This window comes from Sapajus apella, unplaced genomic scaffold, assembly GCF_009761245.1.
Source record: "Sapajus apella isolate SASKATOON/1434 unplaced genomic scaffold, GSC_monkey_1.0 scaffold16, whole genome shotgun sequence".
Taxonomy (NCBI): domain Eukaryota; kingdom Metazoa; phylum Chordata; class Mammalia; order Primates; family Cebidae; genus Sapajus; species Sapajus apella.
In genome coordinates, this window is record NW_022436956.1 from 2,659,511 (window position 1) to 2,678,072 (window position 18,562).

The 18,562-nt window shown below is 41.3% G+C and overlaps 1 protein-coding gene across 14 annotated transcripts in view; it reads left to right on the forward strand.

Annotated features, from left to right (window-relative positions):
* OPCML (opioid binding protein/cell adhesion molecule like) overlaps window positions 1-18,562 on the forward strand; it is a 1,152,901-nt gene that overhangs the window by 870,481 nt on the left and 263,858 nt on the right. For all 14 annotated transcript variants that reach the window (XR_004270746.1, XR_004270747.1, XR_004270745.1 and 11 more), the window contains one exon: window positions 15,673-15,905. Coding sequence is in view for 11 of the 14 variants with exons in the window: in XM_032284813.1 (XP_032140704.1) it covers window positions 15,673-15,905 (233 nt within the window). In the remaining 3 variants the exon portion in view is untranslated. The remainder of the gene's footprint in view (window positions 1-15,672; window positions 15,906-18,562) is intronic.

The window sequence follows — 18,562 nt, forward strand, 5'->3', positions numbered from 1 at the left end:
ACTCTCTTAATTACCTCCTGATGATGGCTGCAGACAGCAAAGTGGTTGCCCTGCTGAGCTTTTCAGGTTGCTTCAAGTGACTTGGAGCTACACTAAAATAACAAATATGTTATAAATAGCATCAGCTTTACAGGAGCCACGCACAGAGAGCAAGGAGGGAGGTGGAAGTGTTTGATTTAAGCCTCTTTTTTCCAAGATTCCCAACTACTTCAGTGCTTAATGAAGGTAGGAGATGGTCTTTGAAAATGCATTAGATTGAGTACTTTAAGATCCCAAATGCACCAGTTGTCTCCCTTACGCATTACTGCCCTGATTCTTCAGTGCACAAGATGAATAATTTACTAAAAAGCACATGTAAGTATTTCTTTATTATTCATTATAATGAACTGAGACAGGAGTAATTCTCCACTCTGCTGGAATCCCCAAGGGCTTAACCAGACTGTGCTTTGCTTTCCCACAGTTAATCTGAGTAGAAGGCTACCCTTCTGTTCGTATCTGTGGCCTAAGTAGGACTTGTGCTAGTCGAGGTGTGAGCAGGAGGAGAATGAGCAACCCCGGGTGGACTGAAGGCAAGGGCAACGTGAGGTCAGGTTATACGAGCACAGACAGGAGATCTGTTGGGTGCCAAGTAAGGACGTGTTACAAAAGAATCATCACAGAATAACAGGAATCTGCAGCCAGTGTGCCGAGGAAGTGCATAATCATTGCAATAGTCACTGGAGTAGAACACAATTAAGGTGGTGCTTCGGCTGTGATGTGTAGAGTAAATTAAGCATTTTCTATGTATGCATTTCTAAAGGGTTATTTCTTCCCTTTTTCTTTTGTTTTCTCTTTTTTCCTTCCTTTTCTCCCCTCTCCTCTTTCTTTCTCAATTTATTGATTTAAAATCTATGGTAAGGAAACTCAACTTTCCCTACTTATACTGAAAATTTGGGTTTTCATGCCAGAGCTTCTTAAACCCTCTCAGTTACAAGTTTCTATGGAAGGATCCTCCACTATAGAGACCCCTACAAGCGCAATCTTTTTTTTTTTTTTTTTTTTCCTGAGATGGAGTCTTGCTCTGTTACCCAGGCTGAAGTGTGGTGGCAGGATCTCGGATCACTGCTGCAACCTCCACCTCCTGGGTTCAAGCAATTCTCTTGTTTCAGCCTCCCAAATAGCTGGGACTACAGGCGCCCACCATCATGCCCGGCTAATTTTTTCTTCTTCTTTTTTTTTTTTTTTTTTGGTAGAGATGGGCTGGTCTCTAACTCCTTACCTCAGGTGATCCACCTGCCTCGGCCTCCCAAAGTGCTGAGATTACATGCATGAGCCACCACGCCCAGCCACAAGCTCAGTCTTTCTTAGTGTTTTGCCCACATTTTGAGTACTGTTATACATATGAATAAAATGGAGAAGGCTGGAGAAATTCGGGTACCTTCAGGTCAGACTTCCTGTTCTTTTGGTTGTGTTGGAGCAATTCAGAGAGTCCCAGGAGCTAAGAATAACCTCTTCCTCCCATATGAGCAATCTGGTGGCACTGAATTCTAGGTGACACAAATTAAAAGCAGCAACTCTTGGGGCCTGAACTGGAAACATTTTCGAAAGTTAACCCCGTGGCCTTATTGCCTTCAGGGAATATCTCTCTGGGCTTTTTGTGGCCCAAGGAAAGAGTTTTGCCTACCTTCTATTTTTATTTTTTAAGAGAGAGAGTTCGCATAATCTATATAAAGTAAACCACTATTCTGGAAAAGATGATTGGCTTATTAAAAATATATAGCATATATTTTTAAACAGGCAGAGTTGACATTCTACAGGAGCAATGCTTTATGAACGGTGAAGACTTCACCTCCCATCCCTCCTCCGCCATCTGTCTCTGCCCATCTGTCTGTTTCACGAGAGTTTATTTTTAAAAACTCAAATAAGGTTTCGTTCAGATGTGTAATCTGTTCAGGATGGCACAGGATGAATCAAGTGAACTTACTGGCCTCCTAGTTGGCCATTAAGCCACAGTAACCTGAAGACACACAATTTCTGTTTTCTAAACTTGAGGCAGCACAGTCTATGGGCTGTGACTAGAAGGGATCGATGTCCCACTTAATTTTCCAAACTCTATAACTGATGTATGTGTAGATGGAGAGATGAACACTAGGAAAAGTTAAAATCATTATAAGGTTTGAGGTGTCATTATTCTTTAGTCGTACGTAATTACATAAATATAATAGCAAACATTTATTGACTATTCACGATGCTCCAGAACTGTGGTAACAGTGCTAAAAAGAATATTTTTTTTGCATGTTCACTACAATCTCCAGTTTTTATACAAAAAATATTTCTAAATGAGAAAACTGATACTGACAGAGGATCAGGAGTCTAGTAAATTACAGACCTGTGACTGGAACTCATATACTTCTTATTAAAATATTTATTATCTTACCCCATATGCTACACAGAAATTTTATGGATAGAATAAAAGAAAATCAATTTTCAGTATATTTTTTGGTTTCATAAATAAATCAGTCCTTTAGCAGTTCTGGGTGAGTTTCATTTGAACCAAAAAGGGGAGGAGGTTTGTTTATGCACAGTTCTGGAGAAAGAATGGCCTTTGAGGTTTTTCCTGTCTTTGGGATTCTGTGATCCCGTACATTATGTGTAGGAAGGTATTTGTAGGGAAATCTGAGGGCTGTAATTTCTGCAGTGCTGAAGTCTTTGCTCCCATGATACCTGTGCGGGAGCCTGTGGCTGACTTGCGCCATTCTTCAAAAAGATATCAAGCTCCCCAGACTCTCTGCTTTTAATTTAAAATTTTAATTTATACTTTTCCATGGATGATACTGAGACAGACATGGTCGTGAGTAAATATGTCAGGATAATCTATTGAATGGAATTAAAATGGTGTGTGCTTGGGAAACATTTTAATTTCATCTTGCTCTCTTCTTTGCCAAGTATAATGAACAAATTGGGAGGCTGAATTTTAAAGCTGTTCAGGATGTGGAGGAAGGGAGGGCCGAGTCAGAGCCAGATGACAAATAAATAACGGGAAATGTTCTGGGTGGCTTCTTAAGGCATCAGTGACTAGTCAGTGGGCAGTTCCCTAAAAGGTTGTATATAACAGGCAGACAGGTGTGAGTATAGTATACCTTCATTGCCTTTTACAACTTCACATGGAACTCCAAACCATTGGTGATGACCAGAGGAACTGGATATTGGGAAAGAAGGAAAATGGAGCTGGATATTGGGAAAGAAGAGACTTTTTATCATTCTTACCTTAAAAGACCCTTTTCTTCTATACCCAAAATCTCATTGCTTCTGAAATGACTTTGCCTTGTACTGTGGCACTACCATTTAAGTTAGTCACAGTGGAAGAAGGTGGACCAAAAGGTGTCCCAAGACACACCAGCCAGACTGTGCCTCTTAAAGAAGAGATGACAATACCCTAACGGGTGCATTTTTCTGTGGCGATACCATTTGCTAAAGTCTGTGCTTATTCATCTATTCTAAGATGCAACCCCATTACTGACTCTAAAAAACTGCTTCACCAGCTAATGGTGTCACCTTGGGTTCAGAGTAAGGCCCTTAGAATAATTTTCCCTTTTCCATGGTGCCCTGCAGTATCTGTGTAGTGAATGTGTCCTTAGGGAATTGGACGTGTTTCTCTGAAGCTCCTCAGCCCATTCACTTGCGATCTGATTCCCAGCACTCCATTTCCCTCATTTCCTTCAGTGCTGACATGGTTTGCGTCTAACTCCAAGAATGCCTCAATCTGCTTGAGAATGGTTCTTCTAGACTGAGCCGTGTCCTGTTTATACACTGAAGCTGCCCAAGACAAGGACATTGGCGCCTTAGCTACGGGGGCCTTTGAGCCAACCGAATTCTCTTTCAGATGTGCACAATGGTGTTGATTGATCTTTCAATTACGTATTTTTAGAAATACAGCATTTCACCAACCACAAGACATCAATCTAGAAACCAGCCCATCAACCACTGTGTCAACACACTATGAAAAAGTCCTGATCAAAATATAAGTTAAAGTTGTCTCAGTGGCTATAGCCGAGAAAATAAACCTGAGAGGGAAATGAATCCCACTGCAGAATTCTACATAGGTTGAGTATAGAACACTTCTGGAGAGTAAGCAATTTTTGAAAAAAATTGAAAATGTTGCTAGAAGTACAGGAATCTATAGGTAGACTGGAAAAGCCCCAGATGGATTAGCTAGATAATGCTAAGAATGTGAATTTCGTGTTATTTCTCATTAGCACCACTTCAACATCCATTCTTTATAGATTTGAAAATATAGAAGGAGAAGGCATCAGAACTCCTTGGAAAGGATATGCGAATGTATTCACTATCACATGGTTAAACTCACATGCATTCTCAGATAATAGAGCTTGAATTATGTTTGTTCAAATGAAACGACAGAGCTCTCTGACAGTAGTAATCGAGCAGGCACGGTTTATGAGGTATAATTCCTGTTTTTACACACACCACTTTCTTCAGTCCTTACAGTAGCATTGCATAATGTCATGAGGTAAATACATTCATCCCACTTCACAGATGCACAAATGAAGATTCTGAGTTTAAACAAAATGCTTGTCTTAGTGCCCTCTGTTTGTAAGTGGCAGAGCCCACATCTGTCCAATGACAGGCCTTCTCCTGAATACCACGATATATTCATATTATCTCTGTAATGCTCAATTTATACATTTCACAAAAGCTCATAAAGAAATCTCAACTCTCATCATCATTTTTGATATTGTCAGTATGAACTTAGAAGACCCAACTGGTCTCTAAGTTACTTCACACCCCCCCATCATTGACAAGGGTGACTATTGCTCATTCAACATTTATTTCAACTTTTCATCATGTACAGTTTCTTTCATTCCAGCTGATTTGCTCAAGGACTTCATTAAGACTTCTAATGCATTGAGCCTACCACATGCTCTGTATCCATCACCCTCTCCTATCTTCATTCTTCTTATTCAATATTTGTCAATTCCTGTCATCCTTGCCTTCTTCTCTGTTGCTCACCTGGTGTAATCCAACGCTGGATGAACCCATCATCTACATCCTCTATGCCTGCAGCTGGACATTGCTGGAGAATATTCTCAAAGCTAGCAGAATATTGTCACTACAAATTCTTGGTCACCAACTACAAATGGGACCTCAACACAGCCTATAAATCCCATTGTAGTTCCCTAGTAATTTTCCTGTCATTTTCTGCAAGTTATTTCCCTTTTTTGCATCTTTCATCCCCTTTCTTCTGTTCTCTTATTTACTTTCTTTTTTTTTTTTTTGAGACGGAGTTTCGCTCTCGTTACCCAGGCTGGAGTGCAATGGCGTGATCTCGGCTCACCGCAACCTCCGCCTCCTGGGTTCAGGCAATTCTCCTGCCTCAGCCTCCTGAGTAACTGGGATTACAGGCACGTGCCACCATGCCCAGCTAATTTTTTGTATTTTTAGTAGAGACGAGGTTTCACCGTGTTGACCAGGATGGTCTCGATCTCTTGACCTCGTGATCCACCCGCCTCGGCCTCCCAAAGTGCTGGGATTACAGGCGTGAGCCACCGCGCCCGGCTTCTATTTACTTTCAACTGATAACTTGGTCTTCTACTTTGGAGAAGAGAGAAAACATCACTCAGCTCCCTCCTGGCTTTCCCATAGCTGGATCCACAAAGCTACCCATGTTTCTGTTATTTTTTCTTCTCCTGTGATACAGCAGATAAAGCATCTTTCCTTCATGTGCTTTATATCTAATGTTTTCTCACTTTCCCTGTAACTTTATCTGACAGTTATCCTCTTTCTCCTGCTTTAGCACTTGCTCCCATTGATAAGTTCATTCCCATTAGCATATATACTTACATACTGCAATGTAAGAAGTCCTCGTCCTTGTCTTATGGAGTTTTGTTTCTACTGCCTAAAACCAAGCTACTCAAAGTACATTAAGTTCTCAGCACGGGGGCTTGTTGGAAATGCAGTCCATGGTTCCCACCCAATTTAGTGAATTAAGATGCACAGGTGATATGTGGGCTAACAAAAGGTTGAAACATCTCAGCACCCAATAGATATTCAGTAAACATTTGCAAAATGAATTAATTAGTTCCCAAGTGTTCCTATTCTTAAAACAAATAACAACAAAAAAGCAAAAAAAAAACCAAAAAACACTTTGAAGGGCCTAATTCCCTCTACCTCTGTGTCTCTTCCCCACTCCATTCTGCTGTCAAAGTTCGTGAAAGTGTTGGCGGCCAATATTTCATCAACATCTCACGCCTCATTCTCTGATGACTCCTTCCTTCACTCTGGCTCCCTCAAGCTCTTCTTTAAGTTGCAAACCCTTTTGCCATGCAATTGTACTCTCACATCTATACGGATGCAATAGTCCCTTCCCTATTCTTTCTGCCTCTGGCCCTGCTACAATCTCTTCTCCAAAGGAAGTCCAGCCTACTCTCATAAAACACAAGCCTTTACTTAAACCAATGCAGACTTTTTACCATAGAGGTGTCCACCGCTGCATCTTCGTGGAACACACCCATGCCCTTGTCTATCTTGCTTGGACTACTGTGGCTTCCACGCCATTCCTTAACTGAGTCAACCTCAATCTCAGACCCTGCACACCTGCCCCGCCTTCTATCTAATATGCTATCTATACCCAACACGTGTGCCCAGTGTTTCTTCTGAGTTATCAGCCTTAGGCATTAATTTGTTAGTCTAACAATTATGTTACGTCTTCAGAGTGGTCTGGTCTCTAGACTGCACGTGTGAGTAAGGGCTTGCCTGTGCCCCCAACTACATGACCATCTGATGTGGTATGGACATGTGTTTTCTCCAAACCTCATCTAGAAATGTGAACCCCAAGCTTGGAGTGGGGCCTGGGGGGAGGTGTTTAGGTCACAGTGGTGGATTCCTCATGAGTGGTATGGTGCCCTCTCAGCAGTAATGAGTGAGGAATCGTTTCTGACTCTGTTAGTTCACAGGAGAGCTGATTGCTTAAAAGAGCATCTCCTCCCCTTCTTTCCTGCTCCCCTTCTTGCCATGTGATGCCAGGTCCCCTTTCCCTTCTGCTATGATTGGGAGCTCCCTGACACCATCACCGGAAGCAGATAGTGGCACCATTGCTTCCCGTACAGCCTGCAGAATCGTGAACCACATAAACCTTTCTTCTTTATAAATTACCAGCCTTATGGTGATGGAAATGAACTACAGCACCATCCTAATTCAGTTTGTACTTATGAATGAGTGCTCTGTGACTTTGTTTATGGCATATCGCCACCACAAAGCTGCGAGCTTCAGGAGGGTAGAGATGGGGAGTCTGCTCAACGTCCTATTTCTAGGGTTTGACAGTGTCTTGTCTTTCGCAGGTGCTTACTAAATATTTGTTAAACAAATGGACAGATGCATACTTTTTATTGTATCCATGAATGTGATAGGGTGCCTTGTAATACTCTTGTGTCCTATCGTTTATCTGAGATAATAAGGTCCTTGAAAGCAGGCAATGTCTCTTTAGATGGTTTTTGTTGTTATTTTTATTTCAACGTTGCCTACCTCTTCTTGGGAAACTAAGAATGTGATCTCATTAACACACCCTGTGGATTTATAGAGTGACTTGGAGCCTGGCTCAATCATTCATTATTTTGTTCAGAGAGCTTTCTCTGGCCTTTCTGCCTACCCTTACTTTTTATAATTATGTTTCACTACCCTACGCTTTACTTCTGTTACCAAGATAGGAATTCTCCTCCCCTCTCCTCCCAGAGCCAAGCAGTTTAACCCATCTTTTGTAGTTGTAAGCAATTTCTGCCTCTTTGTGGAGCCATCTTTCCATATAAATCACTCCCTTCATTCTCCTTCACTGCATCAGATGCTCTGTTCTGAGCTGCCGTCAGCACAGCTGCCTCACTTGGGTGGTGTGGGAAATTGCTCTCTGCATTCAGGTAGAGCTCTCACTGTGCTTGTGGGGACCAGAGATTCCGCTTGTTTGCATGAGGACACAATAAGCAATTTCTGATGGACTCGTCTATCATCAGACATGGCTGAAACCACAGCAGATTATCATCCAGTGGCTGATTTCCTGCCTCTGGGGATGCTGTTTTCAAGAAAGGCTGCAACCTTCCTTGGTTGTATTTACACTACTCTATATCTTCACATGGCAGGGCCCTTACGTTGAAGGCATTAGTGTGTTTTCTCTGCATAAACTTCCCTCCCCCTCTGCACACATATACACATGCGCACACACATGGGCATGCATACTTCCTAGGTATTAATGTGACATCTCCCCTCCAGCTGGTGTTGGTGTGGTACTGCCTTCCAATATTCCAGCGAGCTGCAAACGTCATGTTATGCCAGACTTCAAAGCCAACCCTTGCACTACTAAAATATTTTTGTGCAGTGTTCTTCTTAAGTAGCTCTTATCCCTCACCATTTTTCTGCAGAGGCTTTCAGATACATTTTCAACCAATACCTTATCAGCAAGTATTAGTTCTAGCAGTTATTACTCTCATTGCATTTCCAACTATCTGAATCATAAAGTTTTCCCTTACGTAATTTAGGGCCCTTGTTGATGTTCTGAAGTTGGCTGTATTTGTAACTCAGGAAATAACTGAGGAAAGGCTCCGGGGGAAACAGCTTTTACAGTTTAGAATACCTTGGGAGTTGATCTAAAAATATTTCATTTTGGCTTGCTTATTCTTTTCTTTAAAAAATCTATTTATCATTGGTTTATGAGTTCATTAAAGCAAAATATTCCTCCCAGTTTTTGAACTGGCATTTTTAACATATTTTGATACATAGGAAAGTTTTGCTTAACAAAAATTCAATTAACTCTCAATTTATGAAAAAAGCAAATGACAAAACGAAAACGAAAAAGTTACAAGATAATATGCAGGTATGTATTTAAAAAGTAAATTCAGAGGAATGCATTTTGGGCTTTACAATTCAACCCAGCATTTCTTAAATTGAGGACTCTTTAGAAGACCACTTTAAAAGCACGGGTCAAGGATGGGACGAGAGACAAGATTTTCATGGATTCCCCATGGTAGCTATAAAAAAAACAACTTTATAGATGTGCAATCATAATACTAGGTATAAATGCCTTAAGCTTACACTCTTATATGACTGTAACGTCTGAAATTATAAGTTATGCACATATATAACCACTAAAATTTAAGCTTAGAACATTAACTTAATGGAACAGGTGATGTTTTATTAAAATTAAATCTCAAGTTGCAATGTGAATGTGGCACTGGCTGGTGTAAGGCTTCCCCTTCTGAGTTCCTCATGCATCCTGTGATGATGAAATTCTCCTTCCACAGTGGCTTATTCTGGTGCTTGGGAACCCTCACTACTACAGTGGACCCCGCATCATTTAGCTTTTGCTGGCAGGAAGACATCACTGACAAAACAAGTCACCTCTGTATTTTTGTCATTAGCCTCTGCATTTTTGTCGTGATGCGAGGAGCTCTCAATGTGCCAGTGTGGTGGACACAAATGCACACCTGAACATTTAAATTTAATTGTCGTCATACCACATCTAGCATAGGTTTATATTACATGTCTCCCAATTGTAATAGAAATGAAAACACTAAATTGGAAAATATACATAAAGAGCCCATGGACCCTGTGTGTGTCTATGTACAGGTAGACACAGACAGAGATATAGATTCAGATATCCTGCAGAAAGACACATATATGTCCACACATATATGTCACCTTATGTGGGTTCTTCTGATGCCCATTTGAAAAACATTGTCATACATCTTTTATCATTATAAATATGTATTGATGACCTACTAGCTGCTGGGTAGAAGCTGGGAGGTGCTGATGATACTGAATATGGTTACTATCCATGTGGAATTTACAGTGTAACACAGAAGAGTATAAATAATTAATTTCAGTGACGTAAGCTCTGTGAAGAGTGTAGAATCTTTGGTATTATCCCTATATTACAAAGAGAACGGAGGTTTAGGGTGATGAGTCTGAATTAAAGATTTAACTACATTCATCATAGTCTACTAATTAAAACAGAAGGGTATGCACCCTGTTTTAGGTATTATCACCATAACAAAGGAGGAACCATAAACGTATTTTCTAGTTAACTCTCAGTTTATCAGAATATCAATTATCAATTCTTTGAACATTAACATCTAAAACGTCATCAATATATGAGGACACCATTTGTGAGACTGGTTTAAAAGACTTGTTCCCCAGCTACCCAGATCACCCGAATGTTCCTGCAGCTATCTGTGCATGCATGTGAGACCAGAATTTCATTTTTAAGTTAGATATAATTTTCAGATGTGCAACTTATTGCACCCAAGCTTAGAGTTATAAACTGTTGAATGCCACCATTCAACATCTGGCATGTAGGCCATGGAGAGGCATTTCCTGGGACCTCTGTTCCAAATATGTTCACAGTCCCCATGATGCACTCTCCATTCCTTACGCTGTTTCATTTTTCTCCAAGTGTCATCCTGAAACAAATATATCTAGACATATATGTTTTCTTCGTCTCTCACTAGGGGCAGTGTCATGGAGCAGGAATTTTGTCTGCCTGTTCCTACTGCGTTCTCAGCTCCTAAAGAGTTATCTCGTGTACCTTAGCCACACTCATTAGATGTCTGTTAAATAAATTGTGGTACTTTCCTCTCTTTTTTTTTGCATTTTCAAAGACAAAATACAAAAACAGAAGTAAAGAACACAAAAATGTTAAACCTGGCTGATTTCACTTTGCAGTAATTACTTTGATTAAAATTCCAACCTGTCACTTGCCTGGTTTCTTTAAGGCAATAAGTGGGTCTCCAGGAGGAGTCCCCAGAGCTGCGGTATCAACATCCACTGGGAACTTGTTGAAAATGCACATTCTTGGTCCCTCCAGCTCCAGGAACCAAAAGCTCTTTGGGGACTGGCTTCAGCAATCTGTTTTTGATGCACAGTAAAGGCTGAAAATCACTGCTTTAAGGCATGGATTTCCCTAACTGCACCTCTTCCTCTGAAAACAAAACAAAAAACAACTCTGAATCTTAACCCCAGGGTACATATTCAGAAAAATCTCTGCCTTCTGATGTCTTTCAGGCATTTCTTTGCTCTTCCAGACTCTTACTTACACCTTCTTCCCTCACACAAGGCTAGAGGTTAAGAATGTGTACAAGTGTCTTCCAGATAGCTTTCTTTTTCTCCTATCTGTGCTTCAGATTCCTCATCTGTAAAATGTGGATGTAATATTAGTATACATCTCAAAGGGTAGTTGAGGATTGAACTATTTGATATGCGTAAAGTTCTTACAGTTCTTACAACTATGCCTGGTACAGTACAAGCAATATATAATTTTAGAGGTTACTTGTGATTTAGTTGTAATGAGTTCTGCTTTACCAAGGATCAGTAGGTAGGGTTAGCTTGGAATGTACGAATTTTAAATATCTGAAGTAATTTCTAAGAGATCAGAAAGTTGTCATTAACCTTCCTCAACTTGCCTCTTGGCTCCCCCTTATTCAACATCAAAAGTGTTCCCCTCTGTGCTTCTTGTTAATGAGGGTCCACGACATGGCCACAGACAGCAGGGAAGGGGCCTGACTTTAGAAGAGCACTCAAGTCAACCTTTTAAGTCCTTCCCTGAATTCTCTTTCCTGCTGTTCAGAGGACCTTCCTTGGAAGAGTCCTATGGTGATGGAGGGAAGCATGAAGCCATGAAACTCCATTTTCTTCTAAAGCACAGCAACATCGTGAGGATAATAACTTTCTGACTCGATTGTTTCATCAATTTCTCTGTTGTTAGGTTCTGAGAACCAAACAAACTGTGAGCCATCTTTGCCCACTTAGAGAGATGGCTTTTCCTCAGTTACTCTTTTCTGTTTCCACTCACGCCCATAAGGGAGTCCAGGTTTAAGAGCAAGTATACTGGATCATGGCCACTCACCTGGGGCAGGATTACCCAAGGTACAGGTTTTCCAAGGGCTGTGTGACCAGGGCACTGAGAGCGTGTTCTGGTCCAGAGAGTAGTTTTGGATTGATCTATTTCAAAGTCCACCCTTGCTCAAGCCTGTGGTCATCTGCACTGGTTTTATACACCCTCAACCTGCAGTGGTTGGTCCTATACGAGGATAATGATAGAATTCAGGAAATGCACTTCAAAGATCTCAAATTCCCTAAAACTGACTAAGTGCCTGAGGTCACAATGTAATTCTGCATCTCCCTTCTGACAGCTCCCGCTTCACACATTGTCCAGGAGAAAACCTTGTTTCAGTTTCTTTGAAACCTCCATCACCTGACTGTCATGGAACAGAGTATCACTCTTGAAGGAGAGTCCCACAGAAGCATAGCAGAGCAGCACTAAAGACAATGGCACATGATCGCATCAGGAATAGATTCATGGCAAAGCCAGGGCCTTTTCCATCTTGCGTTAGAACTCAGACATGAGATATGTTCTAACAGAGGGCACTGGGATTTAGCATATTAAAGCAAACAGTATTTTGTATTTTCCCGACATTTCAGAGTGTATTGGGTTAAACAAGCTACTTCCAGTAAAAGAATAACATCTTTTTAGAGTCATTTGATAAGGCCTGGTAAAATGTTATCACATACTTTCCAGATACTGAGAAACTGAATGAATCTAATACTGGGTTATAAACCCCTTTGCAAGTCAGATATTTTCCAATTCATTGTGTTAAAAGAAATTGAAAGAGGAATTAATTGATTTGTCAGCTGCGAGATCATTAAAATTATCTTTGAAGTTATATTACTATGTGATTTTTGGCATATATCTTGGAAAGCATTCAAATAATTGAATGGCACTGCTATGCACAATTTTCATTTCCATCTTCTTATGTGAACAAGGCTTCTCTAAAAATGAAAGTAGAAATAAAATTGATCCTGAGCTCCATCTCATTCTAGCAGTAAGTGATATTTATCTATGGCATTTTAAAAAGGGGCTATCCACCTAATCAAAAGCTATATTTCTAGTAAGTTTACTTTTTCATGTTTAATTATTATTTAACGAAATGTGCTATGTATTTATGTTCTATCAATTCTATATTTGTAATGATCATTCATTTAAGAAACATATTATTGCTTAAAGTTTTATGGTTGTAGGACATAAAAGAAATTTAAATTGCAATCTCTATATATTTTTGGTTGCAAATAAATATGACAAGTGATCAGTAAAAGACTTTCAGGCATAAACTATAGTTTTTCTGCAGAAGATAAATAATGGAAATACAAGTTCCAGTTTAAAAAGGAACAATTCACATGTTATGACTTTTAGAAAAAGAATTAGTTCCTGAATTTTGAAAGTGAATAATCATGAGTATCAATCACTGTGATACGCAAATTCTACTGAACAAATACACACACACATACACACACACACAAGGAATTCTGTGACTTAAAAAAAAAGTTTTAAATGTGAATATTTTCTAAAGACCAAAAAATTCATCCTTTTGAATTGTAGCTTAAACAATTTTTATGGCAACTTAAAAATGTGCAACGGGTTACATAACTGTGCAAAATTAAAGCAAGGATTTTTTTTGCAGTTAGTCACTTGGGTTACATGGTAACTAGAAGACCACACACTAGAAGGGACTAGAACACCATGACCTTCCCTCGGTCTCAATTTAGCATCTACTTCCAGGCTTGCTGAGTTTTGGAATTCTACTATGTGAAATTTCTTTAGGAGGAATTCTTCAAACAGAGATTTGCCCTTTATGAAAATTCACCTATCCTTAGGAAAGGTTGCACATTTGGCCTTATCAGTCATTTGCAACTGAGAATGAAAAAACTTATCATATTTTTTCCCTAAGAAAAGCCTTTGAAAGTGGGGAGCAGGAAGGATCCATTAGGTTTAAGATCCAATAGGTCTTCATAAGGGAAATACAAAAATGCTATGGAAGTAAGAATACAACAGGAAGAGAAGCGGGATGCCTCATGGTGTGGAGGAGGTAACGTGACTTCATTTTTTCATTATACCAATGACATTTCTATGACGATGGGAAGAATCATTCGATGGTACCTAAATTATCAGGTCCTCCTGGTGAATGCAGTTGGGCCCTGAACACCCGCTTACCTAGAAAGCATGCAGATGTAGGTCTGTAACTACTGGAGTGCAAGGGATACCTGCGGTCAAATAAAAAAGTTTCATTGGAATATTAGAGTATGGTTCTGTTTCAGGTGAAAGCAAATCAACACAAACTTCATACAAGTTCGTGCATGTGTATAAAAAGTAAGATGCACACAGAGATGTAACAGGCTGCTACCAAATCACGGTTGGGTGCTGGGCATTGGTGAGGAGTGAATGGTTAGCTGGGCCTGCATCATCTTAGTATTATTTACATGTATTATTCACTTTATATTGTTCACATGCTTATTTAGAAAAGAACAATCTCTTCCTACCATGCTGTGAGAGTACCTAACACCCTCCCCACCCAACTTCTCAGTGGCTGAAGGGCAGGTGGGCCAGCTCATATAAACGCCTGGGTGACTGGAAGCTGGTATTACTTTTATTCTTCCTACCAACCAGGGAGAGGACCGTCCTAGATCAGGTGTTTTCTCCATTCTAGAAGGCTGTAGTTTTGGTGCTTGGAGACCCTGAGCCGCGCAGGCCAGGTGAGACTGGCCATTTGGCCAGGGCCTGATCTCGCCTCTGCGGTAAGTGTCTCTGGGGTCCTTTGTCTCCTGAGACCTGCCTGCAGGATCTCTGCTGCCAGCCAAGTGTTAGGTCACATTTAGTGAGGGAAGGCCATGCCTCTTGCCTGTGTTTTCCTCACCTGCAGGCATTGGACTCCTGTCCCTCCTCTCTCTGCCAGGACATGGGCAAGGCTGGTTGTGACGAGTGTGCACCCACGTTTAGAAAGCATCCTCTTTCCTCATGCTTTCATTCCTGTGTTCTCAGTTGCTGGGCACATGCACAGACATCCAGCGCATTCAGTCCTGTATCAGGCCTGACAGCCCGCGGGCCATCCACACCGACACACAGTTCTTCTTTGTGTTCATAGCCTCGAATGACTGAGCAGAGTAGCTGGGAAGGGAAGCACAGCTCCCTGCCTTGATAATAGCCTTGTTCTATCCCCGGATGAGGAACAGGGACTCTGCTGATAATTTTCTTCTTTCCTCTCCTGAAGTCCTAAGACACAGTTTTGACTTCCTTAAAAAGCGTTGGCTTTCTAATGTGAATTTTACCAACCCATATTATAACTGTAGTTTGCAGGCTTTGGGCTGCCTTGGGGTATAAGGAGATTATCAACACCAGGGAGGTCTGGAGGTAAATATGTTCAATTTTTGATTAACTACAAGTTAAGTATTTGCTTTGTGGATTATCTGTGACCTATTTGAAATACTGATCCACTTTCTTTCCCATGTGCCGCTGGGCCAGCTCTCCCACAAGGTATAAATGGGCTCAAGAAACATAAACTAATTTTCATGTAAATCTAGGGGAAGAAAATAAGAGGGAAAGGAAAATATATGGCACAGATAGTCACATAACATGTCTCAAACTCAAATAGAAATGATTTTGTATCATCAGTTCTTCAAGATGATTCAGACCATTCTCAGTTTATATTTAGGAAGTTTCATCAATAATTGGTTGCTTCCTTGTAGCACTGTTAAGTTGTTTTAATTACTCCTCAAAATGCAATACCATATGTATCATATTATATAATCTCTCCACTCTCTCTCTTTCCCTTCTTCCTCCCTCCTCCACTCTCTGCCTCACTGCAGGTGTACCATAGATGACCGGGTCACCCGGGTGGCCTGGCTAAACCGCAGTACCATCCTCTACGCTGGGAATGACAAGTGGTCCATAGACCCTCGTGTGATCATTCTGGTCAATACACCAACCCAGTACAGCATCATGATCCAAAATGTGGATGTGTATGACGAAGGTCCATACACCTGCTCTGTGCAGACAGACAATCATCCCAAAACATCCCGGGTCCACCTCATCGTGCAAGGTAAGTCCCAACTGAACCTGGGGTTGCCATTCCCGTCAGCAATAGAGGGGAAGGACAAGTTGGTGTTTGTTCTACTCGTGTATGAAGACACAAAAGTCATCTTCCTCTACTGAATCCAGAGTTTGAGCATATATCTTGGAATTTTTCCCATGTCATGGGTACTTAATTAAGTGCTGAATATATTCTAAAAGTTTCTAAATGTTATCTTTAGTCCTTCTGTTCTCATCAATAAATTGTGTAATGTGCACTGGTTGAGCTCTCATAAGTGACTTAGCACTCTGGAGCTGGGGTGAAATACATTCAAAAGTAGATAAATACGGTACTATTCTCAGTGCCTTTTAATTCTCTTTTAGACTTACTTCATAATAAAAGACTAATAATGCTGATTGGAAACCAGGTGATGTGACTGTTTTTGCACAGTTGCTGGTCATGTGTGCTCTGGAGGGGTCTCTGAGTGCTGCTTAGGCAGGTCCTCCCTGGCATTGCTGCTGTGTTTAAGCACTCTCTTATAGCTCCGCAATGGATCCCAGACCCAAGAAGATTAGTCAGAGTGATATCTGCAGGTCAATGTTGGTAATAAATTCAGAAAATTTTAAAAAGGGGGAAGGAGGAAGACTTAGCATCTTCTTCCATTCTCCTTTAACAAATTGTATCACATGTGCATTGTAAAATAGTTTTTCATTTGAATTTCATATTACACCTAAAAAATGGGGCTGAAGAAATGTCAGATTCTCAGATATTAAATATTAAGAATTAAAACCACATGCAGATAGCAGTTCCGAGAATTTGAGAACTGTTTTAAAGCAAGGCAGCAATCCAAATGAACTTATTCTGAACTTGACCCCAACTATCATCACCACGTAAAGTAATTTCTGTCAGGTGTTGGCTCATGGCCGGAATCAAGTTCTAAGCAGATTAGTTCCATCACCCAGTGACACATCCTTCCTCCACCAAATGAGAGGTTCAGGTGGACTTCTTCAGAGCTTCCTTTACAGATCTCTTGCGGACACACAGTGAGCTCTCAGAAAGGGTCCCTATGTGTGATTTCATCTTTAACATCCATCTTTTCTCAGATCCCATCTGTCATAGATTCAATATATTTTTCTTTGTAGTTAGTGAAATGTATATGACATCCTTGCTTAGTTAAGATAGATACCTCATTTATGATTTTTTTAAAAAAAGACCTTGATGTTGCTCATTTCAGTTGGTTTCCTGGAGAGCAGTTGTGTGGGGGCTGTCTATTCATGCTTCAGTCACTTGCACAATTCAGGTTGCCCGTTCTTTCCTTTTGGCGCAAGCAGCCAGGCCTACCTCTGTAGCCATTTGTAATGGCATGTGTGGGGCCAGAGAGCTGTCTGCTGCCACTGCTGTTTCCCAGCAGTCCCTGGCACTGCCATGCTGCCTGAAGCTTTGCTCCTGCCCAGCCTCCAAGCCCTGCTCTCCTCCTCACGTCGCCTGCCATCCGACAGACATCTACAGACACTGTGGGTTTCCACTCTCCATACATATCCACCCACGGGTCTGGAACGACAAGACTGCCTGCCATCTGGAGATCAAGACAACTGTCACATCTGATACTTCACCTCAGAGGATGACAGAGGCACTTGGTGAGATCAGTCATCGGAGATGAGCTGGGGTATCTGATGAAAGTTTCTGGAGGTGTAGAAAACAAAAGACTGTGAGCTCTCACTACTCCACCTGCCTGCACCTGGGCTTGGTTCCAGAGGAGCTGACATTCTCAGCATCAGAAGTGACACCTCAGTGGCATCTCTGTGGCCCTGACTGCAAAGTTATCTTTAAATTCAGGAAATGTGGCACTGAAATAAAAAAGAACTGCCAGGCACTGGAGAGACACTCAAACCAAGCAAGCCTATCCCAGTTCAAGAAATAAGATAGATAATGTAAGCACATCAAAGTCAATGCACAACATAATGGGCTGGGGGGCTGAGTGACAGGGAAGGATGTCCTCCTTAACACATGTTCAGCAATCCCTTGGGTGGGATGTGGCAGCCCGTGGTGTGTCCCTGTGGGCCTCCAAGCCTCAGCTCAGAAATAGTCTGAGAACAGTGTGGCATCTACTCCAGGGGTCTGCTCCTCAGTCTCCACATTCCAGGCCAAGTGACTCTCTGGCTCCAGCCCTCTGAGGTGGCCTGGGAAGTCCAGAGACAGTCAGTATAGGCAGGGATGAGAGGGGAGGAATTTCTTTTTGGGAGGAGCTTCTCTTGGGGATGACATTCTCTTGAGGAGAACCTTTTCTTGGGGAAGATCTTCTCTCGGGGTTGACATTTTCTTGGGGAGGAGCTTCTCTTGGGAAAGATCTTCTCTTAGGAAAGAGCTTCCTTTGGGGAAGATCTTCTTTTGGGGATGGGTTTTTGGAGAGGACATTCTCTTGGAGAGGATCTTCTCTTGGGGAGGAGCTTCTCTTGATGATGACTTTCTCTGGGGGAGGAGCTTCTCTTTGGGATGATTGAGCTTTTCTTGGGAAGAACCTTCTGTTTGGGATGATCTTCTCTTAGGGAGAACATTATCTTGGGATCCTTGGCAGGCTGGTTTGTACCTTTACTGAGAGGCATAGAGAAGGAGGTCAGAAAGCTGAATCCTTTCATCTTGCTTAGTGATGCAGTGACTTGCTCTTCTTTGGAAGGCAGTTGAATTAC